The 27854-nt window shown below is 31.9% G+C and overlaps 1 protein-coding gene across 4 annotated transcripts in view; it reads right to left on the bottom strand.

The window, feature by feature from the left end:
* Positions 1–676: 676 nt before the first annotated feature.
* Positions 677–27854, bottom strand: part of LOC118200432 (uncharacterized) — a 124435-nt gene continuing 97257 nt past the window's right edge. Inside the window, exons 1-2 of one of the 4 annotated variants that reach the window (XM_035372404.2) lie at positions 13870–13983; positions 677–2306 (exon numbers count right to left, since the gene is read on the bottom strand). In XM_035372404.2, coding sequence (XP_035228295.1) covers positions 703–2118 — 1416 coding nt within the window. In that variant the 5' untranslated portion in view covers positions 2119–2306; positions 13870–13983 and the 3' untranslated portion in view covers positions 677–702. Of the gene's footprint in view, positions 2307–13564; positions 13782–13869; positions 13984–27854 lie in introns of those variants that run through there. The other 3 variants (XM_035372405.2, XM_035372403.2, XM_085825576.1) reach the window with 3 other exon arrangements.

The following is a 27854-nucleotide window of genomic DNA, read 5'->3' as shown; positions in this document are numbered from 1 at the left end:
TTTATGTGTAAATATATATGTAGGTATAGATATATGTATATATAGATAGTTGTGTAGTGCGTATATATGATGCGTAGTTTGTCTGGGTGACATATGAAACTGTTAAACATAATGTCCAATTTGATATATTTATACCTTTCATGTGTTGCTATTTTTATAATGCTGTATATACTTATGCTATCTGAAATGAAATGTTTGTTAATTAAGTTATACTTTGTGTTTTATTGATTGGTTTAAATGCATGTTTATTTCGCTTTAATATTCAAAATATCAAGACAGAAATGTGAATTTCAAATATAATTAATTCTAAACGTATACTTTCGTTGTAACCTAAATTGTGATCTAAATTGTGCCAAAACGTTTATATTTAGTGAATATTCTCTCTCCCCGAAGAAAATTCTAATCTAAGGTTGATTTTATTTATTTTTGCTTTGATTTTCTTTATTTTTGTTTATTTTTGCTTTAATTTTGTTTATTTTTGCTTTAATTTTGTTTATTTTTGCTTTGATTTTGTTTATTTTTGTTTCCGATAGTAAGGATGAAATAATTATATTTTTGTTTGGTAAGATTTATATCATTTAGATTTGAAAATGATATTTTGCTTCATTTACAGAAGAAGTTCAGCAGTAAAGCAGGTGAGACATAATTAACTATTAATAATACATTACCTAAAAGACAGAGCGTCGTATTTTTTTTTAATATTTACATAAGGAGACACAATTCTTTCCAAATTGGTTGTCGATGAGCGTCTTTATTCAATGGCTTTAGAGCCTCTCGGATAACTTCCACAGCATCATTTCCCGATCCATAATGTTCTTCAATAACTGGAAGAGCTTTTGTTAACAATTCGAATTGCTTGTTGTAATCACCTAATGCACCAATCGCAAAACCTAAATCTGCCATTGCCTCTGCAACCACAATATGTTTCCGACCATAATATTTAATAAGCATAGGCATAGCACACTGAAGAAGTTCCTTTTCAGTTCGACGATCATTTCTGTCTCTGTAAGCTGAGGCTAGCCATATCATTGCTTCACATAATTCAAGAGTCTCAGAACTATGAGTACATTCTAATATTGGTAAGGCTCGTTCAAGTAAGTTTTTCATTTTTTCATATTCTTCAAGAGCGCCGTAAACCTTGCCTAAATTCAATAAAGATTTAGCGACTTCATTGTGGTCCGATCCATAAACTGTTTCGTTAATTTGTAGTGCTTTTTCGTGTAAATCTTTTTCTTTATTGCGATCGCCTTTAGCACCGTAAGTAAATGCCAAATTCGTAAGAGTGATTGCAACTTTAACATGTTCTTCACCATATTGTATTTGGAAGCAGTGCAAAGCCTTTTCTAATAGCTCTATTTCTAGATCCTTTTCTCCTAATGCTCCATACACAACACCTAAATTTGCGAAAGGTTCTCCAACTTCGAAATTATTACTGTCATAGTGCTTCTGGATAATTGGCAGTGCACGATCTACAAGTTCTTTTGCTTTAATCTCATTTTTCAAGTACATATAGCCAGCTGCCAAAGCTGCTAATTTTGTAGCTAACTCAAAATGTTCATCTCCATATTTCTTCTGTATTACAGGCAAAGCTTGTTCCAAAAGTTCAACTTGCTTCTCGTTATTTCCTAAATCCCCGAGAGCTACTCCTAAATCAAACAGAACTTCTGCAACTTTAAGGTCATCAGGTGTAAAATATTTCTCAATAATTGGTAAAGCCTTTGCTAAAATCTCTACTGCTTGTTCGCTTTTGCCTAAAAGCACATGTGTGATTCCTAATCTAACTAAAGTTTCAGCAGGTTTAATTTCATCAACATCTGGGCTACCGTCAAAAACAATAAGCGCATTTTCAAGTAGTTCTTTACTTTCATGGTAGTTTCCTAAATGAGTATGAACAAGACCTAAATAGGACGAAATGTCAGCTACTTCCAAATGGTTAGGGCCATAATGGTCCTCGTATAATCGTAAAGCATCATGTAAAAATTTACACTGCTCTTGTTCATTACGTAATTCTTTTGAATGTTGAATTAATTCTACTGCTATAGGTTCATCGTTGGAGTTATTCAAGTGTCCTAAATTAAATTTTTGGTAAAGAGTGTTAACTTTATCTATGAAAGACATTTTCACTCAAACTCTGATGCACAAAACCTAACTAAGGAAACGAAAGATATTGGTTGATTGACTGAAGATCTAGTCTAGTATAACTACAAGACACTGCTGAATCGCATTGTTGAATCTTCATCCAAGTTTCAGATGACAGAAAACTGTAATACACCGTTCATGAAGAGGAATAGATTTCTCAGATAAACCTAAATAAAATATATATTAGAAATGAGAGAACATTTTTGAAGCATAATTCAGTTATGAACATTTTTGTTTGTAAGCTTTGCTTAAAGGTATACATTTAAAGGATTAGAACCTAAAACATGTATTCATTATTTTTGAATACTTAATATGAAAATAACTCACGTGGTTATTAGGGCTATAAAACCTATTTTTAATTTTTATAAAAAAATGTAAATTATTAATATTATATTTATTGCAATACATTCTTATGCGTATTTTACAAGCCACCTCATTATTCCAATCGTTATAAAATCATTCTCCGTAATTCAGAATCTCAGTATAACAGGAAATTAAGACTACAGAAGAAATGTCCTCCCAGCAGTCGTTTATTGTACTGGCTCGGAACTGTACCTTGGCAGCCTCGGCACCGGGCGGGGTTAAGAACAAGAGCCTGGAGAATCTGTGTATGTAAGCAGGTAATCCTGACTTCGTTAACTAGACTGACCAGCAGGCCAAGGAGGAGTAACCCTGTGTTAGTCCCAGTACAGGCATCAAGCAACTTGCGTTGAACTGGCGGGCAGCATTTTGATGACCAGTCAAATCTCCAGGCGTGATATTTTCCCGCCCTCTCGATCCCTAACAGCCGAGAGTAGTGGCCCCGCACGCTCAACGCTCAGGGGTAGTAGTGGTTATACAGAAAAAAATTTAAAGTCTGCCCTTTCGGACTAGAACCCAAGGCAGTAGCATGGTTAACATACTATTTATCACTTGGAAAACTTCGACTGTGACCCGCGAGTGCCTAATATGGGGCTTGAAGCGGTCCGTGTGGTACAGAATAGGAGTAGCACGTAAAACAAACATATATACAGATTGAATGGGGGGGAATGGGTGAATTTACGGTTTGCAGAATTATGGTTGGTTTAGTTCAGAATAGGATCAGTATATAAAATCATATACACAGAAGAAATGGAAAGACGGGTGAATTTATGGTTTGCATATATGGGTTAGCATTTAGGAATTGATCTGAAAAAGGAGCTATTATTTTCATTCATTGAAAAAATAAGGAAAGGGAAGTTCCATATTGTTAATCTGGGTTTTACTGTTATTAATTTTACAATGGTTAATTATCATGTTAATTTGAATATACGATGATATTTTTTCATAAAAATGCTCTGTTACAAAAGCTATACCCAATTTATATATCTATTCTGAAATTTTTTTTAAAATGTATAAATTTAAGATTATTTCTTTAACCATTAACACTAATCTAAAAGAAAATAATTACTTAGTTTTCTTTCAGATATTTAGAAAAAACTCTTGACAGGTTTTGCACATCAGACGTTCATCACAGTGAGGACATTATAGATACACATCATTTATTTTCTTAAAAAAAAAAAAAAAAAAAAAAAAAAAAAAAAATGGACAGCTTTACATTCGATTTATTATAATGCGTAATAAAAAAATCTGATGTGTACACCACATGACTTTCTTGTACGAAATATTAAATTATACGCAGTTTTTTCTGCATTTCATTTAAACCTATTGAATTGAAATAAATCTACTTCTTCGATAGCGCATAAGCCACAGTAGAATAAATGCGCTTTTTAAAATTTACTATATTTATTTACCATAGCGATACTTTGACGCTAGGTTCACTAATCAGCGTTACATCTCATTCATTTTATAACTCAGAATGCAAAAAAATTATATCATCTGAAGAATTACGAATATCTAATTGTTGCCACATGCTCTACTCAAATACTATAATAAATCTAAAACGATGTATAAAAGAAATTCAACAAATAAAAAATAAACAGTTTTTCACAGACGATTCAGCGCTGGTTACCTAATGCGCATGCGCTACTCATAAACATTCTCCCCTATCCCAAACAGACTGGAAGCCCACCAGCGGCCGAGCGGTAAATTCGCTGAACACTGGTAGTTCGGTCCGAGGTTCGAATCCCGCGAACGGGCTGGCTGCATGGGTTTTTTCGTGGTTTTCCCCATGTGTAACGTGTATACGAACCAGTTTCCCTTAGAAAGTCCTCCACGAAGGCATCCCTCCCCTTAGGCAGATAGCCCTAGGGTGCTTTGCCGTAATTAAATACACCACACCACACCACCCAAACAGACTGGCGACAGTATTTTCTACTAATAAGAAACACTTATTTCCTCGAATTTCATCAGAGATGTATTTCTCATTCAATTATTTCAGGTCTCACTCAGCGGCAAGGAAAAAATGATAAAAGCACAAAATATCTTCATTAAAAATTTAAAAATATAGAAAAACATAAAACACCAAATACATTTAAAAAAAGAAAAGAAAATTTTACGATTAAAATTACAATTTCTACGCAAGAACAAGCTTGCAAGAAGACAGATTTTTCGGTGCACAAAACTGAAAATTTACTTTTGGTCTCACTTGGCAAAAAGACAGGGAAGACGCAGAAACTGATTTAATTTGTTGTGGACGCTATGCTGAATCAATGTATAGGATAATTTAAAAACTTAAATGATAATTCCAGACTGGATTAAGCATAATTTAATTCGCAATGATAAAAAAGACGTTACTTTGTTGTTGCGAAGCTTAGTTTCTCGCACTTAAACAACTTTTAAATTGTTGATAATTCTACAACTATATTATGTAGGTTAAATAAAGGCATAAAAACCTTAACCGGAAGATCAGAACAACATAATTCAATCATTTTAAAGCAAAAATGCACAATTTACAAACATATAAAAATGAAGAAACTGGGCTCACTGAGCCAAGTAACAGAGTTGATATATATATATATATATATATATATTTATAAATGTTTGTGGCGGCCGATTGCAAATAAAATAAGAGGTGCGCATCTACATGTTATAGCAGTACAATATACAAAATTTCAACTTTCTGAGGTTACTCGTTGTTTTAGAGTTATGCTAGATACACACATACGTACTTACAGAGCCATGAAAAATTGTCATCAGAATCCATTTTAAATCAGTTTTATAATTCGTTCGGGGAAAAAGAGTCCTTTTATCTGATTTGCGTACAGATGTCACGAGAAAACATTGTTAAATTGCATTCGATGTCGATCAAAATGGATATTTTCGTTGGAAATATGATGCCCGAAACTTTTTGTGTTTACAATACTTCCTTTTTACTTCGTACAAAGAAGTAAAAACCATGTTTATTTAATTCATTGTAAGCTTCATTAAAATTTCTTTAGTCATACAGCGGGCTTAAAATTTCTTTCCGCAAATGCAGTTATTTAACAACTAAATCAGAAAAATATTTTTACCGACGCACTATTTGAAATCCATAATCAGATTTTACACAGCGTTGAAAAAGTTTTATAAAAAATTATACTAACGATATTTATGTGTAAACTAGCTGAAGAAATAAATTACACATTGAATTTATTAATAAAGAGGGGAAAATTGATAAAAAAATATCTTTCTTAAATATTGCACTAATTATAAGGTTATATGCTTTTTATAATGCACTTGTCTCCACAAATAAGGAGATATTAAAATAATTAGAATCATACTACGTAAAAATCTTTGAAATTAGAAAAAAAAATCTATTTGACAGTCAAGTTTAGTCAAATGCTTTGTTACGTAAATCAAAACGCTGGGACCCCCAACATCTCCTCTGCAAGTTTCAATTAGATTAGCTTGCATACAGTAAAATTTAGTCGTTTGAATTAAATGGAGCCACTGACAATCCGCGCATTCAGAAAATATTGATATTTGTTTCATTTTATTTATAAATACTTAACTGTAATGGAAAAATATTACCTCAAAATGCTGCATTTAGTAATGTAGAATTACGCATTTTGCTCGGTCATAAGAATTCATACTTATGAAAAATGTGACACACATCCAGGACTTAATTTCTAAAATTAGAACATGTTGCGTCCGTTGCACCGCAACAAACGACCGTTAGGAAAGGGAGAAAAATTTTAAAAATAACTAATAAAAGAATACAATAAATAATAATTAAAATAATTAAATTAAAATAAAAATTTAATGGCACAATTTCTGGAAAGTAATCAATAAAACTTTAATGCGTTACTAAATTAATGATAAATAGTTAAATAAAAAAATAAAATATTGGACCTCGTCTTACTTGGGGCTCCAGCAGGAGTTACAGTTTCATTGTAAAACTAAGAAATAGTTCAACCGGGCTTTGGATGAATTTAACGCCTGGATATACAGAATAATATACTACTTCACAGAATGATACAAACAAAGGCCATTCTTTTTCCAGCACACCAATAAAAAAGTTAAACTGATGAAGGTTTCACCTTTATTAAAAAGAAGAGAATGCTAGAAACAGTATGAGAGATGGGAAGAAACTGTAATGGATCTGTAAACTGTAACAGAACATAAAAAAAAAAAAAAAAAAAAAAAAAAAAAAAAAAAAAAATTCTGAAGGATTTTGAGATTTTAAATTACGTCCAAAGTGCTGTTTTTTTAACGTTTTGTGTTGTTACCTTTATTTATTAAATATCATGTTCTTTGCACTTAAACCATAAAATTCAGTTAAATAGCAATGTCGCAAATAATTTTAAAATGAGCATATCTTTAGAATTTTCGATACACAGTTCCGCGCGCTGGAGATAAAAAAATTTTTTCCCCGTAGAGTATTGCCATTACTCGCTTTTAAATCGTAGAGTTTGTTACTCAAAAATTCGTTAAGGTTTTACAAAATATGAAACCGATAATAAAACAAATTCCAAATTTCAAATTTGGTCTTCCATATGCCCATATTCGTAAGAGGATTACGTCATTCAAAATTCGATGGCTCTATGGACCGTTGTTTTATCGCAATGCGAGAAATATACATACATTTATGCCGATTTTTCATTATTTAAATTTTCCAAATATAACACATGGCGATAATACTTTGTGGCAACAGTTTGAAAAGTGATTCGCCGCTTGTAGTGAATCGAACCAAAATCGTAAAACGAAAACCATAGTCCTTCAGAGACAAAGCTCCCTTGGACTAAAATATAGCAAATAACCAGGACTGCTAAAGATCTACTGCATTAAGATTTTTCATCTTTTATAGTATTTGAGTGAATGTAACTTTCTCTTAGAACGACAGATGGCACCACTGCACATTTGTCCTCGCTTCAAAAGCAAATTATATTTTGCAACGGTGCAATCTATTTTTATCCTTTATTGGAGCTTGACTTCTGCACAGGCAAATGGGACATTTGTCAGATCTTCCTAAAGTGTTTCAATTATGTAAAATTTTAAGCACATTCCTAAGCGTTAAAAATACAAAATTAGAAATAGATCCGATAAGGTTTAAAATGTATTCGTGTGTATTTTACAAAATACAACTTGTAAATGAAACCAAGAAAACAAAAGTTATATAAATGTGAAAAGTAATTCTTTTATTTAGGTAACTTTGAAGGAAAAATATTAAATTACATGGCTATTTATAGGAAAAACTTTATATTCAATCATTTTTGCCCTATGTACTCATTTTTCCATTCCTAGGAGATCATTCCTAACATTCTATATTTGGTGCTCTCTCCCTAAATTAATCTGTTCGCCCAAATTCGAGATCTTTCTATATTATGTAACGCTACTGAAAAAGGGCAACTGAAACTAATATTAACCATAGCTTGCCTCTACAATTACATCAAACTTAGTATATATACTCTTGACACAATAACTACGTCATAATTCTGCTGCACTCTTCTGTTAACTTCTACACTGCTAATATCTCCCTGCCTTGCTTCTTTAAAAATGCCTGCGTCATTTCTTGTTAAAAACCAATGTACATAGAAATTTATCATCTTTAATTCTGATTGAATCATACAAATGTATCGAACTTCATTATGATTGGATAAATATTTCCTGAGATGATTTTATATGTGCAAAGATAAAGACTGGAGATTCTTCAAGCTCAAGTGTGTTAACTGCGTCATCATAGTTTTTACTTTCAACTATTATTGTCTGCTCAGGCAATCGAAAGCTGTTAAGAGTTCCAGCCATTGCGAGTGTGCTTCAAAATTATGACAAATATATATCAAGGACTGAATTAAAAAATATTAATAAATCTTAATAAATTGCCTAATACTTGCGAAAAAACATCAAAGTAATAAAATAATAATTTATTGATTAATGGATTAATTGAGCGTATTATCTCCTTTGAGAAACTTAGTAGAATTTTAATTGAATGAAGTAACTTATAAGCATTTAAAAAAATGAATCTTGCAAAAATGTTTTTTAAAAAGAAACATCCCATAGGAACCATGAAAAAATTGAAAATGGAAACTTTTGAAAAATGAAAAAAATAATCAATAACCCAAGTAATTATCGTCATTGATCGGAAATTGTTTAACTTTTCAAGGGGAACAAACCAATCCCCTATCAGTTAACAATAATTAATAAGTGCTAAGGTGTTTCCTCTTTTACTCAAATAAGAATTATGATGTTAAACGGATGAGTTTAAGCCAAGCAGATAGGTTTCAAGCGAGATGAATTTAAGTCAATGCACTATATAGAATTCTCAAAGGGAATAATATACTCAATTAATCCACTAGTAAATAAATTATGTATATGTATATTTGATATTGGAATTTAATTACCTCCTAGGAACAGTATTTCAATATTACTGTAATTTAAATAAAGTATATTAAATTAGTATGAATCTCAATTAATTTAGAAGTGTGAAATATAAAACTCAAATTGAACTGACGAATAGCAACTATTAAAAATGCTATTAAATTTGCCTGAACAAATGTATGATGCATTAAAAATTATACAGAGGAAAGGTAAATGCTTAAAACATTTTACACTAGAAGCAAAACGAAAAAATTATAATTAAAGTATTGTTTATTTAGGAAAAGGAGAATTGACTTTTCAAGGAGAAATAATTTTCCTTTAGCAGATGCTCGATAATTTGGGAATCGTGTTTTATCGCAACCTATCCTTGAATACAAACTAATAAATTACATTTGCTATGCACAGAAACAAACATGATAAAATTTAAATATGTACTCACAGATGACTGATTTCCCCGACGCGTCAGTGTCAACATATTTATAATAATAGTGCATAAAATCGGAATATATATATATATATATATATATATATATATATAATAAAATGAGAGGGAAAAATAGTTAAAACTGTAAAGATCATTTGAATAATCCTATTCTAGAGATTATAGATAGATAGATAGATTATTTTTTAAAGTATTTTATCAATTAAACAATAGAAAGTATAGAAAATTTTGCTAAATACCAAACCTTGAATTAAGGTAATTTTTTTTATATTCCTAAACTAAAATTAAATACTTTTAATAGTTGAATAAAGGGTTGATCACATTCTCCTCCACCCCCCGAAACTATGAAATTCCCTCTCCCTGATTAATAAAGAAACTCAATGCCAATGATTATAAGTTACGGAGTGCCTATGGTTCAAAACCATGTACCTCCACATCAGAAAAATATCTAAGTAGTGAACAGAAATAGGAAAATTGCATAATTGGTTATCATGATGCACACTAGAGGGAGCTGCATTAGCTCAAGAAAGTTTAGGAATAGAAAAATCAAGTTTTGAGTTATTTTTTCTGCTTTATACGAAATATGTCTCATGTAAATATAATTTTCATTAGTGGCATCTATTACATTTAAAAAATTAAAGCCTGAGCTCTGTTACAGGTCCTGCCGGAATCTCTATTTTTACTTCCTTATACGAAGTAAGCGAAGTATTGTAATCACGAAAAATTCCGGGTACCATATTTCAACGAAAATATCCATTTTAACTGCTGTTGAATACAATTTAACGATGTTTTTGAGTAGCATCTGTACGTAAGGCAGAATGACTCTTTTTCCCAAATGAAATATATTGTTCTTATTTCTTAGAACAGCGTTATTGCTTTTAAAGAAAGTATTGTTAATAAAAAGTTTTCAAAGTTTATGGTTCAATCGGACACTTCAGTAATTTTATTAAACGAAAGAAAGGCGCCGCTCTATTGTAATGGTGATAAGTTAGAGCTGTTAGGTGTTATAGCTGTTAGGAATTCAGTTTAAAGCATTACTTTCCCTCACTAGATGGCGCAAGGAATTCCACAAAAATTTAACTTTCCCCCTCCTCCATATTTGCCATAGTTGTCAGTTACCATTCTACTTCGTTCCGGTAAACGCATGTAGAAAATGCAGAGTTAAGCCCATCTGTTTCTTTTTACAGCCACAAATAAAAAATATTCAGTGTGCTGTAGTTTTCAAAAAAATAGCATCTAAACATTTCTTTTTCTCTCAATGTTTTTATATCATCTGTACATAAAAAATATAAAGTTTCAGCAAAAATAAACTGCGTTTCGCCTAAAACAAAAAAATCTCTTTTTTAGCTAAGACATTACCACAAATTACTCAACAGTCCTGCAAACAAAAAGAGGTAATGAAGTTTTTTCTTACAGCTTAACAAAAATTATAACAGAGCCTGCATTTGTCACTGGATTCTAACACTGTTTATCAACAGCAGTTGATTGATTACTATAACTTTGGTCCGGAAATTCGAGCTGTTTGTAAGTATAGTGTTTTTGCAGCATATAGCACCGAGAGTCCTTCTTCGACCACGGAAGGAAAGAGAGGCCTTTTTTATACCAGGGCTGACGCAATGTTACCAAGTTTGGATAGTCTAAGGTAGTGTTTTCCAGCGTGGGGGCCATTCGATTGTTAAGGGGAGAAATTCGAAAAGGGGCTCCTTCAGAGTCTAAGAAGACAAGGAGCGTTAGAATTTCCAGTTGTAGACATGGACATTTAAGTGCTTTTAAAGGGCATTTAAATAGCTGACACGCTTTCCAGACGTTTCTCGCACATGTCAGCCAACGAATTCATTTTATGTTTTACTATAGGAACGGCAATAAGTATATTATTCTTCTCTTGAATGTCAACAGCAGCTGCTTTCAGCTTTGTTTATATTTATCGATATGACAAAGTTTTTAATTGATCTGATATTTATTTCTTTAAGCCCTTAGTGAAATGAGTCGTGCAAGCACAAAAAAATGCTCATCAGTACTTGGAGGAATATTAAAATTTGGGTTCATTCCGATGAACGGTCACCTTTTTGTCTTTTATGCCAACAATGCCTGACCAACGAATCAATGAAATGAAGGCGCCTTGAGGTACATCTGAAGGCGAAACATAATGCTCATATTAATTCAGATTTGAATTATCTTCAAACCTTAAAAACAAATTTTGAAATATGAGTAACATTAAAGTCTCTACTTCTAATAAAGCAACTGTTAATCGTACTTATGTTAATCGTACAACTGGTTAAGGCTAGTTATTATATTTCATTATTCATCACTACATCTCGGAAAAGTCATACTATCAGGATATAATATAATCAAACCGTCCATATCAGCATTTCTTAAAACGGTTCTAGAAAATGACGACAAAGACGTTAAAGCTATGCCAGTAAGTAACAATACGTAACAGTAACAATTTTTGAAAAAAGAAAAATTTTGGTGCAGATGGGCTGAATCAACTTTGAGAGACTGTGCGGCCGTCCTTATAACTTATGTAAGATATATTGAGAAAGGTGATTTTGTCTAAGAAATGTTCTTCTGTAAATCATTAGAAAGCACCACTACCTACAAAGATATTTATAGTAAGCTAAAAATGACTTAGATGTCAAAAATATACCAATGGAAAATTGTGCTGTAAATGGTGCTCCTACTATGATGCGGAAGAAAAAGGGTTGCGTAAAATTGATGAAAGATGAGAATCCAGAAATGCTTCTTGTGAATTATGTTATTCATAGGGAAAACTTGATAGCTAAAAACATTCCGCCTCTTCTTAATGTAGTACTAAATTTTATAAAGTGTATCAATGCTATTAAAGCTAGTGCCAAATGTGAACGTCTCTTCAAGTTATTTTGTGAAGAACAAAATGAAGACTACATAGGACTTAAGCCTGAAGTAAGACGGCTGTCGAAAGGGAACTGCTTAAAAAGATTTATGGTACTATCTGATACTCTTAGTTATTTTTTACGCCCCAAACCTGAAATGAAAAATCTGTTAACGGTTGATGATAAGGCATTTGTGAGTTATTTAGCCGATATCTTTGAAAAGCTAAATAAATCAAATAAACAACTTCAAGTAGCAAACAAAACTCTTGACGGCGCAAAAGTGAAGATATTTGGTTGTATTACCTTTATTGAATTATGTCAGGAGTATATTTATAACAAAAATTTTGAAAAGTTTCATTGCCTCCTCAAATATGGAGGGACTGATACCGCTGGAATAAATAAACTAGAGGGAAGAAAATAAGAGGGCGGAAAAACAACAAAAGAAAGAAAAACAGCATCTAAATTTGCTGCTCAACCGGAAATAGTGGTTAGAGACATTAACTGCCTTACCGAAGACTCCGGAGTCGAATGTCGGAGAAGATATGGATGTTTTTACATGTATAGTGTGTGCATGCAGCATGGAGACATTGAAAATATGCAAAGAGCCGAAAATCCTCTGGAGAGACTGACGATCCCCTAAAAGCTGGCAGACATTTTTTTCCCAATGGCCGAGCGCTTTATTTAATAGCCATTAGCCTTGCGCCACTGCAAGGGCTGGAAGTGGTGGCTATTTCATTATGGAAGCACCTTATAAGTGGCCACCATTGCCTCCTATATAAAGGGACGGAAGTTATAGCCATGGCTTCTCAGGGATTCGAACCCGGGCATATCGCTACGGCAGTCAGGATCGCTAATCATTTTGGTATTTTAGAAAATATATATATCTAGATCTATATCATCGAATATCAATACATGATTCATTTTTAACAGCCTATTACAATTCAGTAACTAATTATTTTATTAATATGCATTTTGAAATAAAGATGATATATATATATATATATATATATATACGTATATATTTCCAAAAATATTCAGAATTCAAAATTGAAAGATATTTCTTTCTAGTCAAGAAAATATTCTGAAAATCACTCCTGGTCATTTGTAAAGCATTACAATTTGCAAAACAGTCTAAAACCCTAATATACTTATTAGCGGATTGGACTTTAGTACATGAACTTGGTGACTCGAACAAATGAGTGTAACATTATTTCAGAAAATATATTTTAAAGAATTAATATTAATTATATTCTAGAGAGTAGTATTATTTCAACAACATATTTTAAGAGCCTTAATATTAATGTTATTTCGAATGACACAAACTACATATTTTATAAATTTTTGAAGCTCCTAAATTCTTGAAACTTCTTAAAGAATTCTATAAATTATTTCTAATTTTAAAAAAGAAACTTACTCAGAATTAATTTGCAATAATAGTACATTAACAATTAACTTTAATTTCCTGGATGTGTACCAGAAATGCATGAAAATACACTCTCTTACTCTGTGCCAAAAATGTGAGTTTTTATCAAAGCTTGGGAGTTGATTATCAGCAAGTCGATGACGTCTCCTTTCAATTGATGTTTATCCAAAGAATACAACTGTTATCACGATGTACCAGTATTCAAAAGGTGCGCAATCTCCAGATTAAAAGAGAACATATTCTTCAAAACTAAAGACATTTTATCGTCTGATTAACATCATCAGCTTTATACTTACCTGGAGTATGAATGCACTGCTTCAATTGCAGAGATTAAATATCGTTAAATGTTGCCCCACAGTTGCACACAGGTAGAAATAAATTATTACTATCAATAATACAATTAATTTTGAAAATGGCAGGAAAAGCTGTTGACACATCCTAGTTTATCAGCAAGACTATGAAATCGATATCTGTGTATTGATAACACGTAAAAGTCTGGTTGATTAGTAATACTTGAACAGATTTAACAGCAAACGACTTTAATAGGGAAACATTTAATGTATATTGATTTTCCAGCGATAGAATTGAACACATATTATTAAAAATATTACGAATATTCTACATAGCTTAAATGAAAACAAAAGATGTCAAAGACATCTTTAGAAATAAGCTTCAGTTGTGTATATTATTAAAAATGCTAAGAATAGCCTATGTAGCTAAAATTAAGACTCGAAATGACAAAGACTTTGGAAATCACTTTCAGTTATGACTATTTTATCAGTTTTAGTTTTTTCATCCCAAATTCGTTTATCTGCGATATTTCTTCTAGTCAGCAGGTTACAATAATATTGACATTATTGGTTTCAAAATTTGTATAAAAAGTTCAAAAATTATATTCTTCATTTCGCATTATATTACTAAGCTGTAAGCCTCTCTACAAAATTCTGTAGAGAAGGAAACAAGTGATAAATATCGATTATTTTGGGAATGAAAGAAAATATTATTTTGGGAATGAAAGAAAAGGAAATCTTCATAAAATTATTGGGAATCTTTTATAAATTAAAATTTTATTAATTAATTATTTTGGGAATGAAAGAAAAGGAAATCTTCATAAAATTATTGGGAATCTTTTATAAATTAAAATTTTATGTGTCATCTATGTCAGGAGTTCCAAACTCAAATAGCCTTGGGCCTCATACACGATCTGAAAATAGATGACAGGTCAGAAATTTTTAACAAAATTTTAAAAAAATATATTTACAAAATAAAAAATCTTTGAAATAAATTTTTAATTTCGCTAAGTAGTTTTCAAAACATAATACATGAATCACAAATATAAAGTAGCAAAGTCAAACTATATTTATTTTCTATCTGAAACGTAAAGTTCGGTAACTGCAACATATTTTTGTGATTTTAATTTGTAATTAAAATGTATTTACACTTAAAAATTAAATTTTCAGGTTAAAGGTTATTTAAATAGTTTTAACATGCTAATTAATCCTTACTTAACTTAATCTAATTTATTAAACTTAAAGAAGTTATGAAAACTGTTTTTTTAACTTCACAGTGAAATTCCATTTAGGAAAAACTTGAGAATATAATGATAATTTAGTTTTTTCTCTTTATTATTATTTTTCGACGAATAAATAAAATAAAAATGCATTCATTTATATATAAGTAGTTATACCATTTGGGTACTTTTTCGTTTTGTCGTAGCAGGCGATAAAGTCAGCAATAATGGTACAACCGATACCAAACGGAATATCGTCGCCGGTAACCTTTTACTCCTCATTTTCAAAACAAGCCGCAGCCATTTCTTATCAGATTGTTCGGTAATACTGGCATATAATTATATAGAATTTTTACCAGAAAGTTCAATTTTATGCCCTAAGGCCATTCGTGGGCGATAATTAAGTCAATTAGAATGCAATCACAACTCTCACCTGATAATAAAATATAGAAAAGGGAAAGTCAATGGTTAAATTCATCAATTTCAATGAGAATGTACTAGCGAAGTAAAGTACTGCGGTTTTACATAATTTCTGAGTAAGCTATTTGTACGAATTGAAATAATTCTTGCATTTAAATCTGTATTCCAAATTAAGATTTAACTTGAAATTAATGTAGATAATTACTGAGTGAATTAGATTTTTGTAACGTAGTTTATGTGAGATGAGATCACTTGGGGGACACGTGAACCGGCGAATCAGGATGTTGAACCATGAAAGCATAGTAAATTCTTAAATTAACGTCTCTTTTACAAATTTATTTTAACAAGATTTGTATCGCATTATAAATTACACAGCAACATTAACAGATTTTCTGATGTAAACATATGCACGTGGAAGACCGAATTTTGAATTTCGAATATTTATTCCTGTTAGTTTTTAATGGTAATTCATATAATATAAACTTCGGTTTCAAATAATTAAAATTTTGAAATCTTTGTAATGCTATATTTGCAAGATGTTAATAATTGAAACGTTTTCACGGGCCGCAAACATTGTTTCGAGGCCGCGTGCTGGCCACGGGTCGCCAGTTTAAGACCATTGATCTATTTAATTATTATGTTTAATTAAATTATTTAAGGCTTTGCCATAAGTATAAAAATATTTAAATACAGTTGTTTTGCAAAAGTTTGATTGAGACAGCATGCATAAATTTATTCAAGGAATAACACAAATCTAACATACTGAATTATTAGTAGCCCAAAAGGTCGTTAGTCCCGAATGGTCTTAGTCTCGAAACATGACTTTGCGTTGTCGACTGTAAACGGCGAATTACCTTTCGAATTGTTGCCACCAAATGCTGTCGATCTATATTTTCTTTAAAGAAACTAAATAATGAAAAACCTGCATGTATGTATGTATATTTCTCCCATTGTGAAAAACACAACGTTACCTAGAGCCATTAAATTTTGAATAAAATTGTCCTCCACCAGAACATGTGCATGTGGAAGACCGAATTTTGACTTTCGAATATTTATTCCATATTTTGTAAACCTTTAATAAATTTCTGATTAACAAATTCAACGACTTGAAAGCGAGCAGTGGCAACAACACTGTACAGAATAAACTACTTTTATTCCAGCGCGCAAGGTCTATAGGAAATTCTAAAGATATGCTGCGTTTAAATATTTTGTGATTTTGCTGTTAAATTGAAGTTTATGTCACGTAAATGTGAAGAACGTGATATCTATAAGCATAAGGAGAAGTTAACACACAAAACATTAATAATAAAAAGACACAAGAAACATTTTTGTAAGCCATCTTGCTAAGAAAACTGAACATTGATACGATAAATCGAGGAAAGACTGAAAAAAATAGAAAAACATATGGCAACATTTAACATTGCATCTAATACTGCTTTTAAAATTTTTATAAATTTCATGGTTGAAAACTAAATGGAGTACGTGCGAAGAAAATAGTGCTTAATATCAAAGCAAGCAGAAGTGAGTGCAACAGAAGACTGGTAGACTGCGATCTCAGCGAGAGCGTAAAAATCCGTAACAAATCCCATTGGGCAATCATTAAAATCTGAACTCTTTCAGAATTTTTTAAACACTTTTTATTTCTCTTTAAAATTCCATATTATTATCTACAGTTCTTGAATTTTAATATTAATCGAGTGCAGTAAAAAATGTTCTAGGATTAGCAGTTATATTCAAGAGTTTTACAACTACAGTAGAACTCCAATTATCTTATCCGAACCGCTGATTATCCGAATCGCTTTCAAAATTTCAGAATTTTTTAGAATCAACTAAAGGAAAGAAGCATAAGGAGAAAAAGAAGAAAAAGGACATAGAAGCTCAAAGAAAAGGAAAGGGACGAGAGAGAGGAGAAGATGAGAATGACGTGTCACTTGAGGAATTAAGAAGCATTCTTTTGCAAATTCCTCGATGTTCAGAAGTTAATGCTGAGGATACAGCAGAATGGATGGGGTGTGATTCGCCAGACCGTAGGTTTCAAATTCTAAGTGATGAACTTATCGAAAGAGTGAGAGAAGAAAGTGTCGAGGAAGAACGCGACTTTAATGTCGAAGTTGAAGCAGACATGGGACCATCAGCTATTGAAGCGCTTGCCGGTCTTGAAACTGCACTGAACTGGATGGAGCGTCAGCCCGAGTGTGACCACATGCAACTTCTCATTGTCAAGCGGACACGCGACTTGGCTGCCCGAAAATGGATTAAGCCAGACGAACAGGTTACTGTGACCGAGATTTCAGCAAGCAATGACTCTCAACACATGTAAGTACTGTGCAGTACATACCATGTATGTAAAAGTGTTTGTTGTCTTTTCATTTTAATTAAAACCTCTTTTTCTTTAAAAATAGTTTTTTCCTTCCATTTTCAACATACAGTACATACAGTAATTAAATAAAGTGTACGTAGACTCTCACTTAGGAAAAAATCCAATTATCCGATTTTTTATTATCCGAACTGGGTCCGGTCCTAATTGATTCGGATAACTGGAATTTTACTGTATTCATCAACGGCTAAAATTCGGTTCAATCTGTTAATGTCTTTCTCTTTTTGTGTATTACTCATAAGAATTTTAATTTTTAATCGTCCTCTCATTCACAATCCATTGTGAATCAGAGCACGAAATTATTAAACTTACTTATTTGATTTCGTGTAACTGCAAGGAATATGTTTATTTTTATTAAATATGGAAATATTTTTATTTATAATGCCACCCAACACATTAATTACTTTACTGTCGTACAGAAATGTAGTCTGCAAACAATCACAATGCTTTTTTATTGGATGAAAGTAAATATTTCATTAAAGAATTTAAGTATCTAATATACTGCTGCATCTCTGAGATGTTCCAGCTGAATGTCGAAAACAGTAAAACGAGTTTTTATTTCTTAATCTTAATTGTTCTGCCATTATGTAGCTAACAGTTTGGACACAATTGCAGTTTTGGTACTATGACTCAGTAAATAAATTATGATGCCAGGGAAAAAATGATTCATTGATGGGAAATACTAAAGATATACAAAAAGAAAAAAATGGTGGTGTGTCTTTGCTAATAGTACTAAATTTTTGTCAAAATTTCGCTTTTAATTCCTATTCCATTTATAATCTGCTCTCACACACACAAAATTAGCTTTTTATGGAATTATAGGAGAATGACATAAAAGTGGTTTCAATTTTATTTATTTATTTATTTATTTGTATTTTCTGTCGTGGTCTTCTTTGTTTTTAAAATGTATGATACACTTCATCGAATGATTAAAATTATTAGAGCGGGTAGCCACTAGCCAAGTAATGCACATGCGATGCCAGAAACACACTCTCTCTCTCAAATCTAAAAAAAACTTAAATGCTCACACTAATTTGCATTCTTGTGAGAAATAAGAAAAGAAGAAGTTGTAGTAAACGCTGAAATCATAATAACTGTTTAATTAACATAAGATTCCGTACAGCTCTAATATAAAAAAATCTGATGTGTACACCACACGAATTCCTTGTACGGAATATTGAATTACACGCATTTTTTCCTGCATGTCATTCAAACTTATTTCCTCGAATTTCATTAGAGATTTATTTCTCAATCAATTAATTCAGTTCTCCCTTAGCGACAAGGCAAAAATACATAAAAACTCAAAATATCTATATTAAAAACTGAAAGATATAGAAAACATAAAACACCAAATACTGTTAAAACAATAAAAAAAAATACATTTAAAATTATTGTTTTTACGAGAAAACAAATCAATTCGGCCAGAGGGCAAGAAGGCAGATTTCACGGTGCACAAAAGTGAAAGTTTACTTTTGGTCTCACTCGGCAAAAAGACACTGAAAGAGTAGAAACTGATTGAATTTGTTATGGACGCTGAGTCAATATATAAGATAATTTAATAACTTAAATGATAATTCCAGAATGTATTAAGCATGATTTAATTCGAAATAATAAATGAAGACAATATTTTGTTCTTGAGAATCTTAGATTGGCAACAGATCTACTATTCTGCTAAGTTTCAAACGTAAACAAATATGGCTGCTGTAGTAAAAAAAAAAAAAAAAAAAAAAATTAGGCTTGAACTTTGAAATTGATACTAATTAATACCGCACTTATTGAAATTGTTACTAATTCAACAACTATAACATGTAGGTTAACTAAATGCGTAAAGGCATAAAAACCGTAACCGGAAGATAAAAACAACATCATTCAATTATTTTAAAGCAAAAATTGCACAATTTATCAACATGTAAGAATAAAAACATTAACTGACGGAGCCGAGTAACAGAGTGGGTATATATGTATATACATATATTTATATAGTTTTGGTGCGGCCGATTGCCCCATAAAGGGAGATGCACAACCACATACTATAGCAGTCCTACGTACAAAATTTCAACGTTCTGACAATGCTCGTTTTTGATAAATGCATACATACGTACGTACATACAGACGCCACAAAAATTCTCTTCTGAATACATTTTAAGTGTTTTATGTGCCGTTTGAGGGGGGGGGGAGAATCCTTTATTCTATCCTCACGTACAGTTGTCACGCAAAACCATCGTTAAATTGCATTCGAAATGTATATTTTCGTTGAAACATGGTACCAGAAATATTTCGTGATTACAACACTTTCTTTACTTCGTACAAGAAAGTAATAAAAAATATCAAACCCTATATATATATATATATATGTATGTATGTATGTATGTGTATACATCGCATACATTTAGAACTTTTGGGGGGAGAGATTGGACGTTACTTGTGAGTTTTCACATTTTTCACACTATTGCCTTCTGGCAAAATTTTAAAATTGTTATACACTAAAATAAATAGTGATGAAAATTCAAAACATTCCTAGTCAACAAATTTTTAATTTAGGATTAAGTAACTACAAGGGTGAACAAAAAGTTGCTGGATTAGCTGTATTGCCAAAAAAATATATGCATTTCCTCGTGAGCAACAACGCACGGATTTCAACAGTACTGTCATTCGCTGAAATGCAATTCGGGGTTATTTTTGTGTAAGTGTGTCAATGATCTTTAGCGAATCGCAGTCGATATCGTCACTGTGGATGATCCAGTACGTGAATGATAGATTGATAGATTTTTCTGGTCATGGACATTCTGAAAGAGTGCCACATGATAAAAAGGAGTCATCTTATAGAGAACAAACTTGGCTTGGCACTGACAGGGTAGCACGTTCTTTTGCAGCATTAAAGCAACATTATGTCAAAAAAGTAGTAACCTAATCAACACAAGCTGACAGATATGTGAATTAATTGCTTTCTAGTAGAGAATCCCAGATGATTATAGAATAAACCAGTTCTTTTATATCATTAGTTGTAATTGCTTCACTATTCCAATGAAACTTTACTTATTCCAACATCTATGTGTTTTATTATCATTTTTAGGTTGAACGGCTTGGTGACTTTTTCTTTTACCAACAGTATTCATTTCAACTAGACTGCAATTGCACACTCGTTGTTTATCTATTTTTACTTTGATATTTTACGATTTTTTGACTTCAGCTTTTTTTTTTTTTTTTTTTCCTGTTACAGCAATGGTACATGTAACATGGAAATAAGCGGAGTGTTTCTTAGACAGTCTCCCACAGAAATATCCTTCCCTCTACACAGATGATCCTCGCGTGTTTCGGTCGTAATCAAACAAATTAACCGTCACCAGCTATGGAGATACTATTATTTATACCATATTTTTACTATCCATACATATGAGGCAATGGTTTAATTTTGTTCTTTCGTAAAATTTCTCATTTTTGTGTGTTAAGCAGTGTGTACTGGTATAACTCAGAACTATGTACAGAATTTTTTTAAGAGTAGCTGAATGAGGGGCAGAAATACATTAGTTTACTTTAGTTTATGGTACAAATATTAAGTAATTGAACTCCAGTTGTTATCTAGATATTTTGCAGTGATGCTTGAGTAAAATATTGTGGAACATCAATCAAATACTATAATGAGTTAGCGAATGAAACATAATAAATTCTATTTTCAAACTTAACGACATTTGTTGTAATAATCTGTCCTATTGACGCACATCAATATATCAAAGCTAAGAAAAATAAATTAGGAGAACAATAATATCTTGCAGAAAACAGTTGTCCCCTGAAAGGAAATGAAAACAAATATCACCTCAAAATGGAATATATTACCAATATTGCAGCTAGAATTTGCTCTTTCGAACGCGCATTCTAAGCAGAAGTTTATTGATGAATCGAATGGTGAAAAAATATTGCCACCCCAAACGAAAGTAGCAATTTTTATTTATAAATGCTAAAGTGGTACGTGTTTTAAAATCTCTGATTCTAAATTGCAAAAGTAAGGTCATTTTGAAATCATAAGATCAAGATTTGGAGTTCGTATTCTTAATTGCCGCAAAATTTAAAACTGATGATATTGGCTCAGGCCTTGTAACTACGTAAAAGGTGAAATTTGTGTTTGTAAATTTCAGAAACGAAGACATTTGCAGGCAGTTGTTTACGTATAAATATTTTTTCAATATTCTTACAAGCACAATTTAATGCTACCTCATCAAAACTACCAATAATACTCAGCATCAACGAGGATAATAATGCTACAACATCAAACCAGACAAAAGATGATTTATTCCTGGTTCTAAAAGAACAAGAGGAAAGTATAAAGAAATTCAGAAAATTCTGACAAAGAAAGTGAAAATGAGAGTTTCTAAGTTCTTGAAGAGAACTCCGTTTATGAACAGTTTTATAACTCATAAATATAGTAGTAAAAACTATTTTAAGAAGTCGCATAAAAGAATATGAAATTAATTTGGAGAATACAGAACTTCGGGAACCGTTTAGAGGAGTAATAGTTTCCAAAAAAAAAAAAAAAAAAAAGACTCTTTCATATCTCCCATTCTACTGGGCCGACTGATGAAATTTAACTCCCGTTTTTCATACCTCGAAAGCGCGACTTAGGATATATATCAGATTATATATAGCATTGTTCTAACGTGCCGCACGGAAAACCATGTTGTCCTTTTCTCGATCGAACCCAAACTTTGAAGGTATTCCAACACAAAACCGGACTTTTTAGAAACCAATGTTTTTCCATTTTTCGATATTACGACTCAAATTATGGCAAAGTGCCAAGTTTTGCAAAATTACCTTTCAAAATTTTAGCTCCTCAGTATTAATTGAATTTGGTATATATTTATTAATATTTCTTTTTTTTATTGAACTTAGAGTAATTCTTTCTTTCCTAGTTCGAAATTTAGATTCAATTAAAATAAAATTTGCAGATATTTTCGGATTTATTTTTAAAATTTGTATTTTTTAGCAATTTTTATGCATTTTATTTCGAAACATTTTTTTTAATATTATGTCCCATAAAATTTTTACTATCATCTTAAAGTAGATGCATTTCTAAGCATACCAGCAACAATAGAGTTTTTATTGAAAATTTCCCAAGATATTCGTGTGAATTTATACATTGGTGCGATCTGAAATTTGGCATATTTTCTATAAGCGATAAGTTAAAATTATTTGAAATTATGAACGATGCAGATTTCTTCTCCGTTCGTGCACGATGAAAGGGAAAGGAAAATAGGTTACTGAAAATCAAGAATTTCACCATGTGAATTATTCTTGGTGCAACTTGAAAAAAAGTGCCGCTGAGATAAATTTTTAAGTTTCTAGGTAAGTTTCTCACCAAATTTTGCAAAATTTCATATTTAGACATGATTTCAGTCGTAAAATCGAAACATGTAAAAAATGCATATATAATTCCCGAAAGAGTAATTTTGTGTCAAAATACCTATGTTAGAACAATACTATGCCTAATTCTATTTCGTAAATCGCGCTTTCGAATATATCTAAGTCGCGGTTTCGAGACATGGAAAACGCCATTTGAATTTCGTCAATCGGCCCATTAGAACGGGAGATATATAGAACTGTCCCATTTCTTAGGCACAGTGTGCAACCCCGCCTGCATATTGCGCTGAGAACCTGTCCTACAGTCGTTAGAATATTTTGAAGCAGGAGACGTAAAAAATGAGCAGTGCCCTCTCCAGTACTCGAACCTAGACGTCTCGAATGGGCGCCGAGTGTACTACCGTTACCCCATGAAGGCATGATGGAAGAGGTTAGAAAATATGCACTACCCCTTTTAAAGGGAATTGGAGATTAGGGAACCCAATCTCCAAATCCTGGTGATGACGAATTATCGTCCACCGTCTTTTAGTTCGAGCGCCACTGTAGGATCATCCGTTTTTTTTCGGGGGGGAAGGAAGCAGGAGACATGAAAAATAAGCAATGCTCTCAACAGGTCGGAAACCTGGATCTCTCGAATACGCGCCGAGTGTGTTACCGTTATACCACGAAGGCGGAAAAAAATACTCCCCACTTTTAAAGGGCGACTGAGGTTTAGGAGAGCCAATCGCCAAATACTGGTGCTGACGAATTATTCCACACCCTTTTAGTTCGGGTACCATTTTTAGAGTCATTAGGTTATTTTTGAAGACAGCGATGTGAAAAAGATACAGTGCCCTCACCGAGACTCGAGAGCATGCCTTCGTGGTGAGGGCATTGCAGCCTCTCCAGCATCAAAAGGTTCTAACGACCCAGCACTGAAATGAATTTTAGCCCCTCTTGACCTTTTCACATACTTCCGACCAGAGAAATTAGATTCTTACTCTTTGTTCATCTGTTTGCCCACTAGTAAGAGTGCCTTGTTTATGCTAGCACAGCAGCGTGGAAAGAAAACACGACTGAAGTAAATTTTAATCACGTAACCGCGATACTACCAACTTTGGGCAAGTATGCGCAAAAGGCAGTGTGACAAAACTGGAGATATGTCTTAGCGACATGGAGATCATTTTTTACTTTCCCTCGCCGTTCGATCATTTGGACTCCCACCATTTCTAAATATTGTAAATGTTATTGTCAAAAATAACTGAATAATTTAAATAAAGCTTTGAATAACATTAATATTTAATAGACTGTCAAATCAATTGATAAATAATAGAAGCTGACGAATTTTTAACTTCATCTGACACAACTGTAAACCGCAGTATTTTTTTTTTTTTTTTTTTTTTCAGAATTTGTTTTATTTTGACATATTAACACATGAATCGTTAATGCTTCATGTGAATGCCTAGGAAATTTCGTAATTCTCGGGTAAAATTAAGAACCAATACAGAAAACTTTCTGAAATCTTAAACCGGGGGGGGGGGGAACGTAATCAGAAATAAGCAATTAATTGCATTGGATCTTTGAACATCTTTCGTAGATACCTTCTTTAAAGTTATTTCTGTTCAGAAATACTGTTCTTAGTAATAAAATTCTTCAGGTTGACAGAAGGATAGTAGTAATGTAATTTAATATCAATAATACGTCATCTTAGACGGAGAATAAGTCTTTTCGATATAAGGAAATATAAGGAATCTTTAAGAATTAATAAAAATATACATATTACCAAAGGGATCACTTACTATTATTAGACAAGGGAAAACTTAATTTCACTTACTAATAAAACAGCATAAAATTTTTTTCCACCTCAAAAATTTTCAAAATCCAGTCTCTGACATTACCATATTTGTCAAGAAGCTGTCTGCAAGAAGTGCCGGCATAGGCCACTGATTTCCGTAAAAAACCTTTAAATCGTTTTATGGACACCAGATGGCTGTACTATGTTACGTTGTTCCGAAAGTAAATTCTAATTTCTGTTAAGTATGTTTCTAGTTACGATTTGTTTTCTTACATGTAGAGCATTTTTTTAAAACTAGTTATTTTAACATTCATTTCTTTATTCGCTCTCAGTTTTCAGCCAAAGAAGTCATTTTACTGTTATTAAATATATTTAATTGATATAATTTATACCTTATAATTTTATATTTTATTTATTTATTTTTTTTTTTTCACTAAGTTCCATTGGAATTATCAATTCAATATTTATGACGACCTATGTTCCCTAAATCCTAGTAATTTATTACTTGCCTGCGGGTTAATCGATAATGTTAGAGGAATATAATATGTTTAAATTATTCTACCGGCACCAGATGGCTGTACTAGCTTACCTTACTTTTTAAAGAAATGGAAACTGAATTCTGATTTCTGTTAAGTATCTTTCTAGCTTTTTTTAAATTATTATTAGGAAAAAAAATATATTTCCTCACGCACCACAAAGTATTACACGAAGCTTACTAAAATGCTAGTGAAAAAAATCTGATGTGTACACCACAAGACTTCCTTGTACGGAATATTAAACTATACGCATTTTTTCTTGCATTTTGTTTAAACTTATAGGATTTAATTATATCTACTTCGCCGACAGCGCATAAACCACAACAGAATAAGTGCATTCTTTAAAAATCACTCTATTTGTTTACCATAACGATTATAACTCAGAAAGCACAAAATTTGTATCATTTAAAGAATTATCTAATCGTTGCCACATGTTCTATTCAAGTACAATAATAAAGCTAGAACGATGTATAAAAGAAATTAAGCAAACAAAACAAAAAAGAAACAGTTTTTCACAGACGATTGAGTATTACTCATTCAATTAATTCAGTTCTCACTTCGCGACAAGGCAAAAATACATAAAAACTCAAAATATCTCTACTAAAAATTACTAATTATTAAAAAATTAACTAAATCTTAAACACTTATTTCCTCGAAAAAATTCCAGAAAGGATTAAGCATGATTTACATCGCAATAATAAATGAAGGCGTTTATCTTTGTTGTTGCGAAGCTACGTTCCTCTAGAAGGGCAACAAATTCACTTCTCAGCTGCTTCAAATGTAAACAAGAAATGGCCACCATCAAAATAGGCTTAGCGGCACTTAAACAACTTTTAAGTTGTTGATAATTCTAAAAATATTGCATACAGATTTACTAAAGGCATAAAACCCTTAACCGGAAGATAAAAACAACATAATTCAATGATTTTTAAAGAAAAAAAATGCACAATTTACAAACATATAAGAGTAAAGAAACTGAGATCACTGAGCCGGGTAACAGAGTGGATATATTTATAAATATATTTATATACGTTTGGAGCGGCCGATTGAAATCAAAATACGAGGTGCACATCTACGTGTTATAGTAGTCCTATATACAAAATTTCAACATTCTGAGGCTACTCGTTTTTGAGTTATGCGAGACATACGTTCGTACAGACGCCACGAAAATTCTCTTCAGAATTCATTTTAAAGCAGTTTTTTTTAGTTTTTTTTTTTTTTTTTTTTTTTTTTGGAGGAAAAGAGTCTTTTATTCTGTCCTTGCGTACAGATATCGCGCAAAAACGGCGTTAAATTGCATTCGAAAGCGGTCAAAGTGGATATTTTCGTTGAAATATGCTGCCTGAAGCTTTTCGCGATTGCAATACTTCCTTTTTACTTCGTACAAGGAAGTAAAAGGCATATCAACTTTAAATAATACAATTAATTCAAATATTTTTTACTAAAAGAAACACAAGGTATATATTGTGTATGTTTCTTTTAGTCAAATGATAGGAAATAATTAGAAGGAGGGACAAAAAAATATTCAAATCAGTGAAATCCAGAACTGAGAAATGAAGTTAAGTTTACACAAGTTTTCAAAGGTTGTTTTCTTATTTAATTATGGCAGAGCTCTCGAGGGCTCTCTCTCCCTATTGTTTTGTTTTGTTTTCTGTTTGGGCTCCGTCTGAATTCAAGCCTTAAACTGACTTCATTCACAGTGCATATGAGGTGGAGTTTAAGCTGTTTGAACGCAATAATATAAAGAAGAGGTAATAACTCCTACAATAATAAAGTGATTGCACGAAGATCATTGAAATTAACCTAACATTTTGGAAAAAGGAAATTATATATATTACCCTGTTTTCTAATTTTGCAGCTCAATGCGCAAAATTCTTGACAGCACAGGCCTTTTTCATTTTGTTCTCCTTTCTTCAATTATATATATATATATATATGTGTGTGTGTGTGTGTGTGTGTGTGTGTGTGTAAAATATAAAAAGTAGGACGGCTTTGCTCTTTGCGAACCAAGAACCTTTAACTATTTGCAATTCATTCAGAATCTTCTCCCTAAACCAGTACTTTCCAGAATATCCCAGCTTATTACGTAACCGCTTCTGTAAATAGAGAACTCACCCCATTTTGCGTCAGAAGCTCCTCTCTCCCTGTGCTCGTGAGATCTATGCTGCTGCACTTCTCATCTTTCTTCACTTTCTTAGAATAGTTATGACGTCAAAAGCCTAGATTTCATCATATTTAGTTTGAAACACTATTTGATATGTAATTAGGAGAATTTCATCTAAAAGAAAGATTATCTGTCATTGGAATGCCCG

This window comes from Stegodyphus dumicola, chromosome 10 (assembly GCF_044657685.1).
Source record: "Stegodyphus dumicola isolate Sdum_Otavi_A_Nest chromosome 10, ASM4465768v1".
Classification (NCBI taxonomy): Eukaryota; Metazoa; Arthropoda; class Arachnida; order Araneae; family Eresidae; genus Stegodyphus; species Stegodyphus dumicola.
This window is presented reverse-complemented; position numbering and strand designations above follow the sequence as displayed.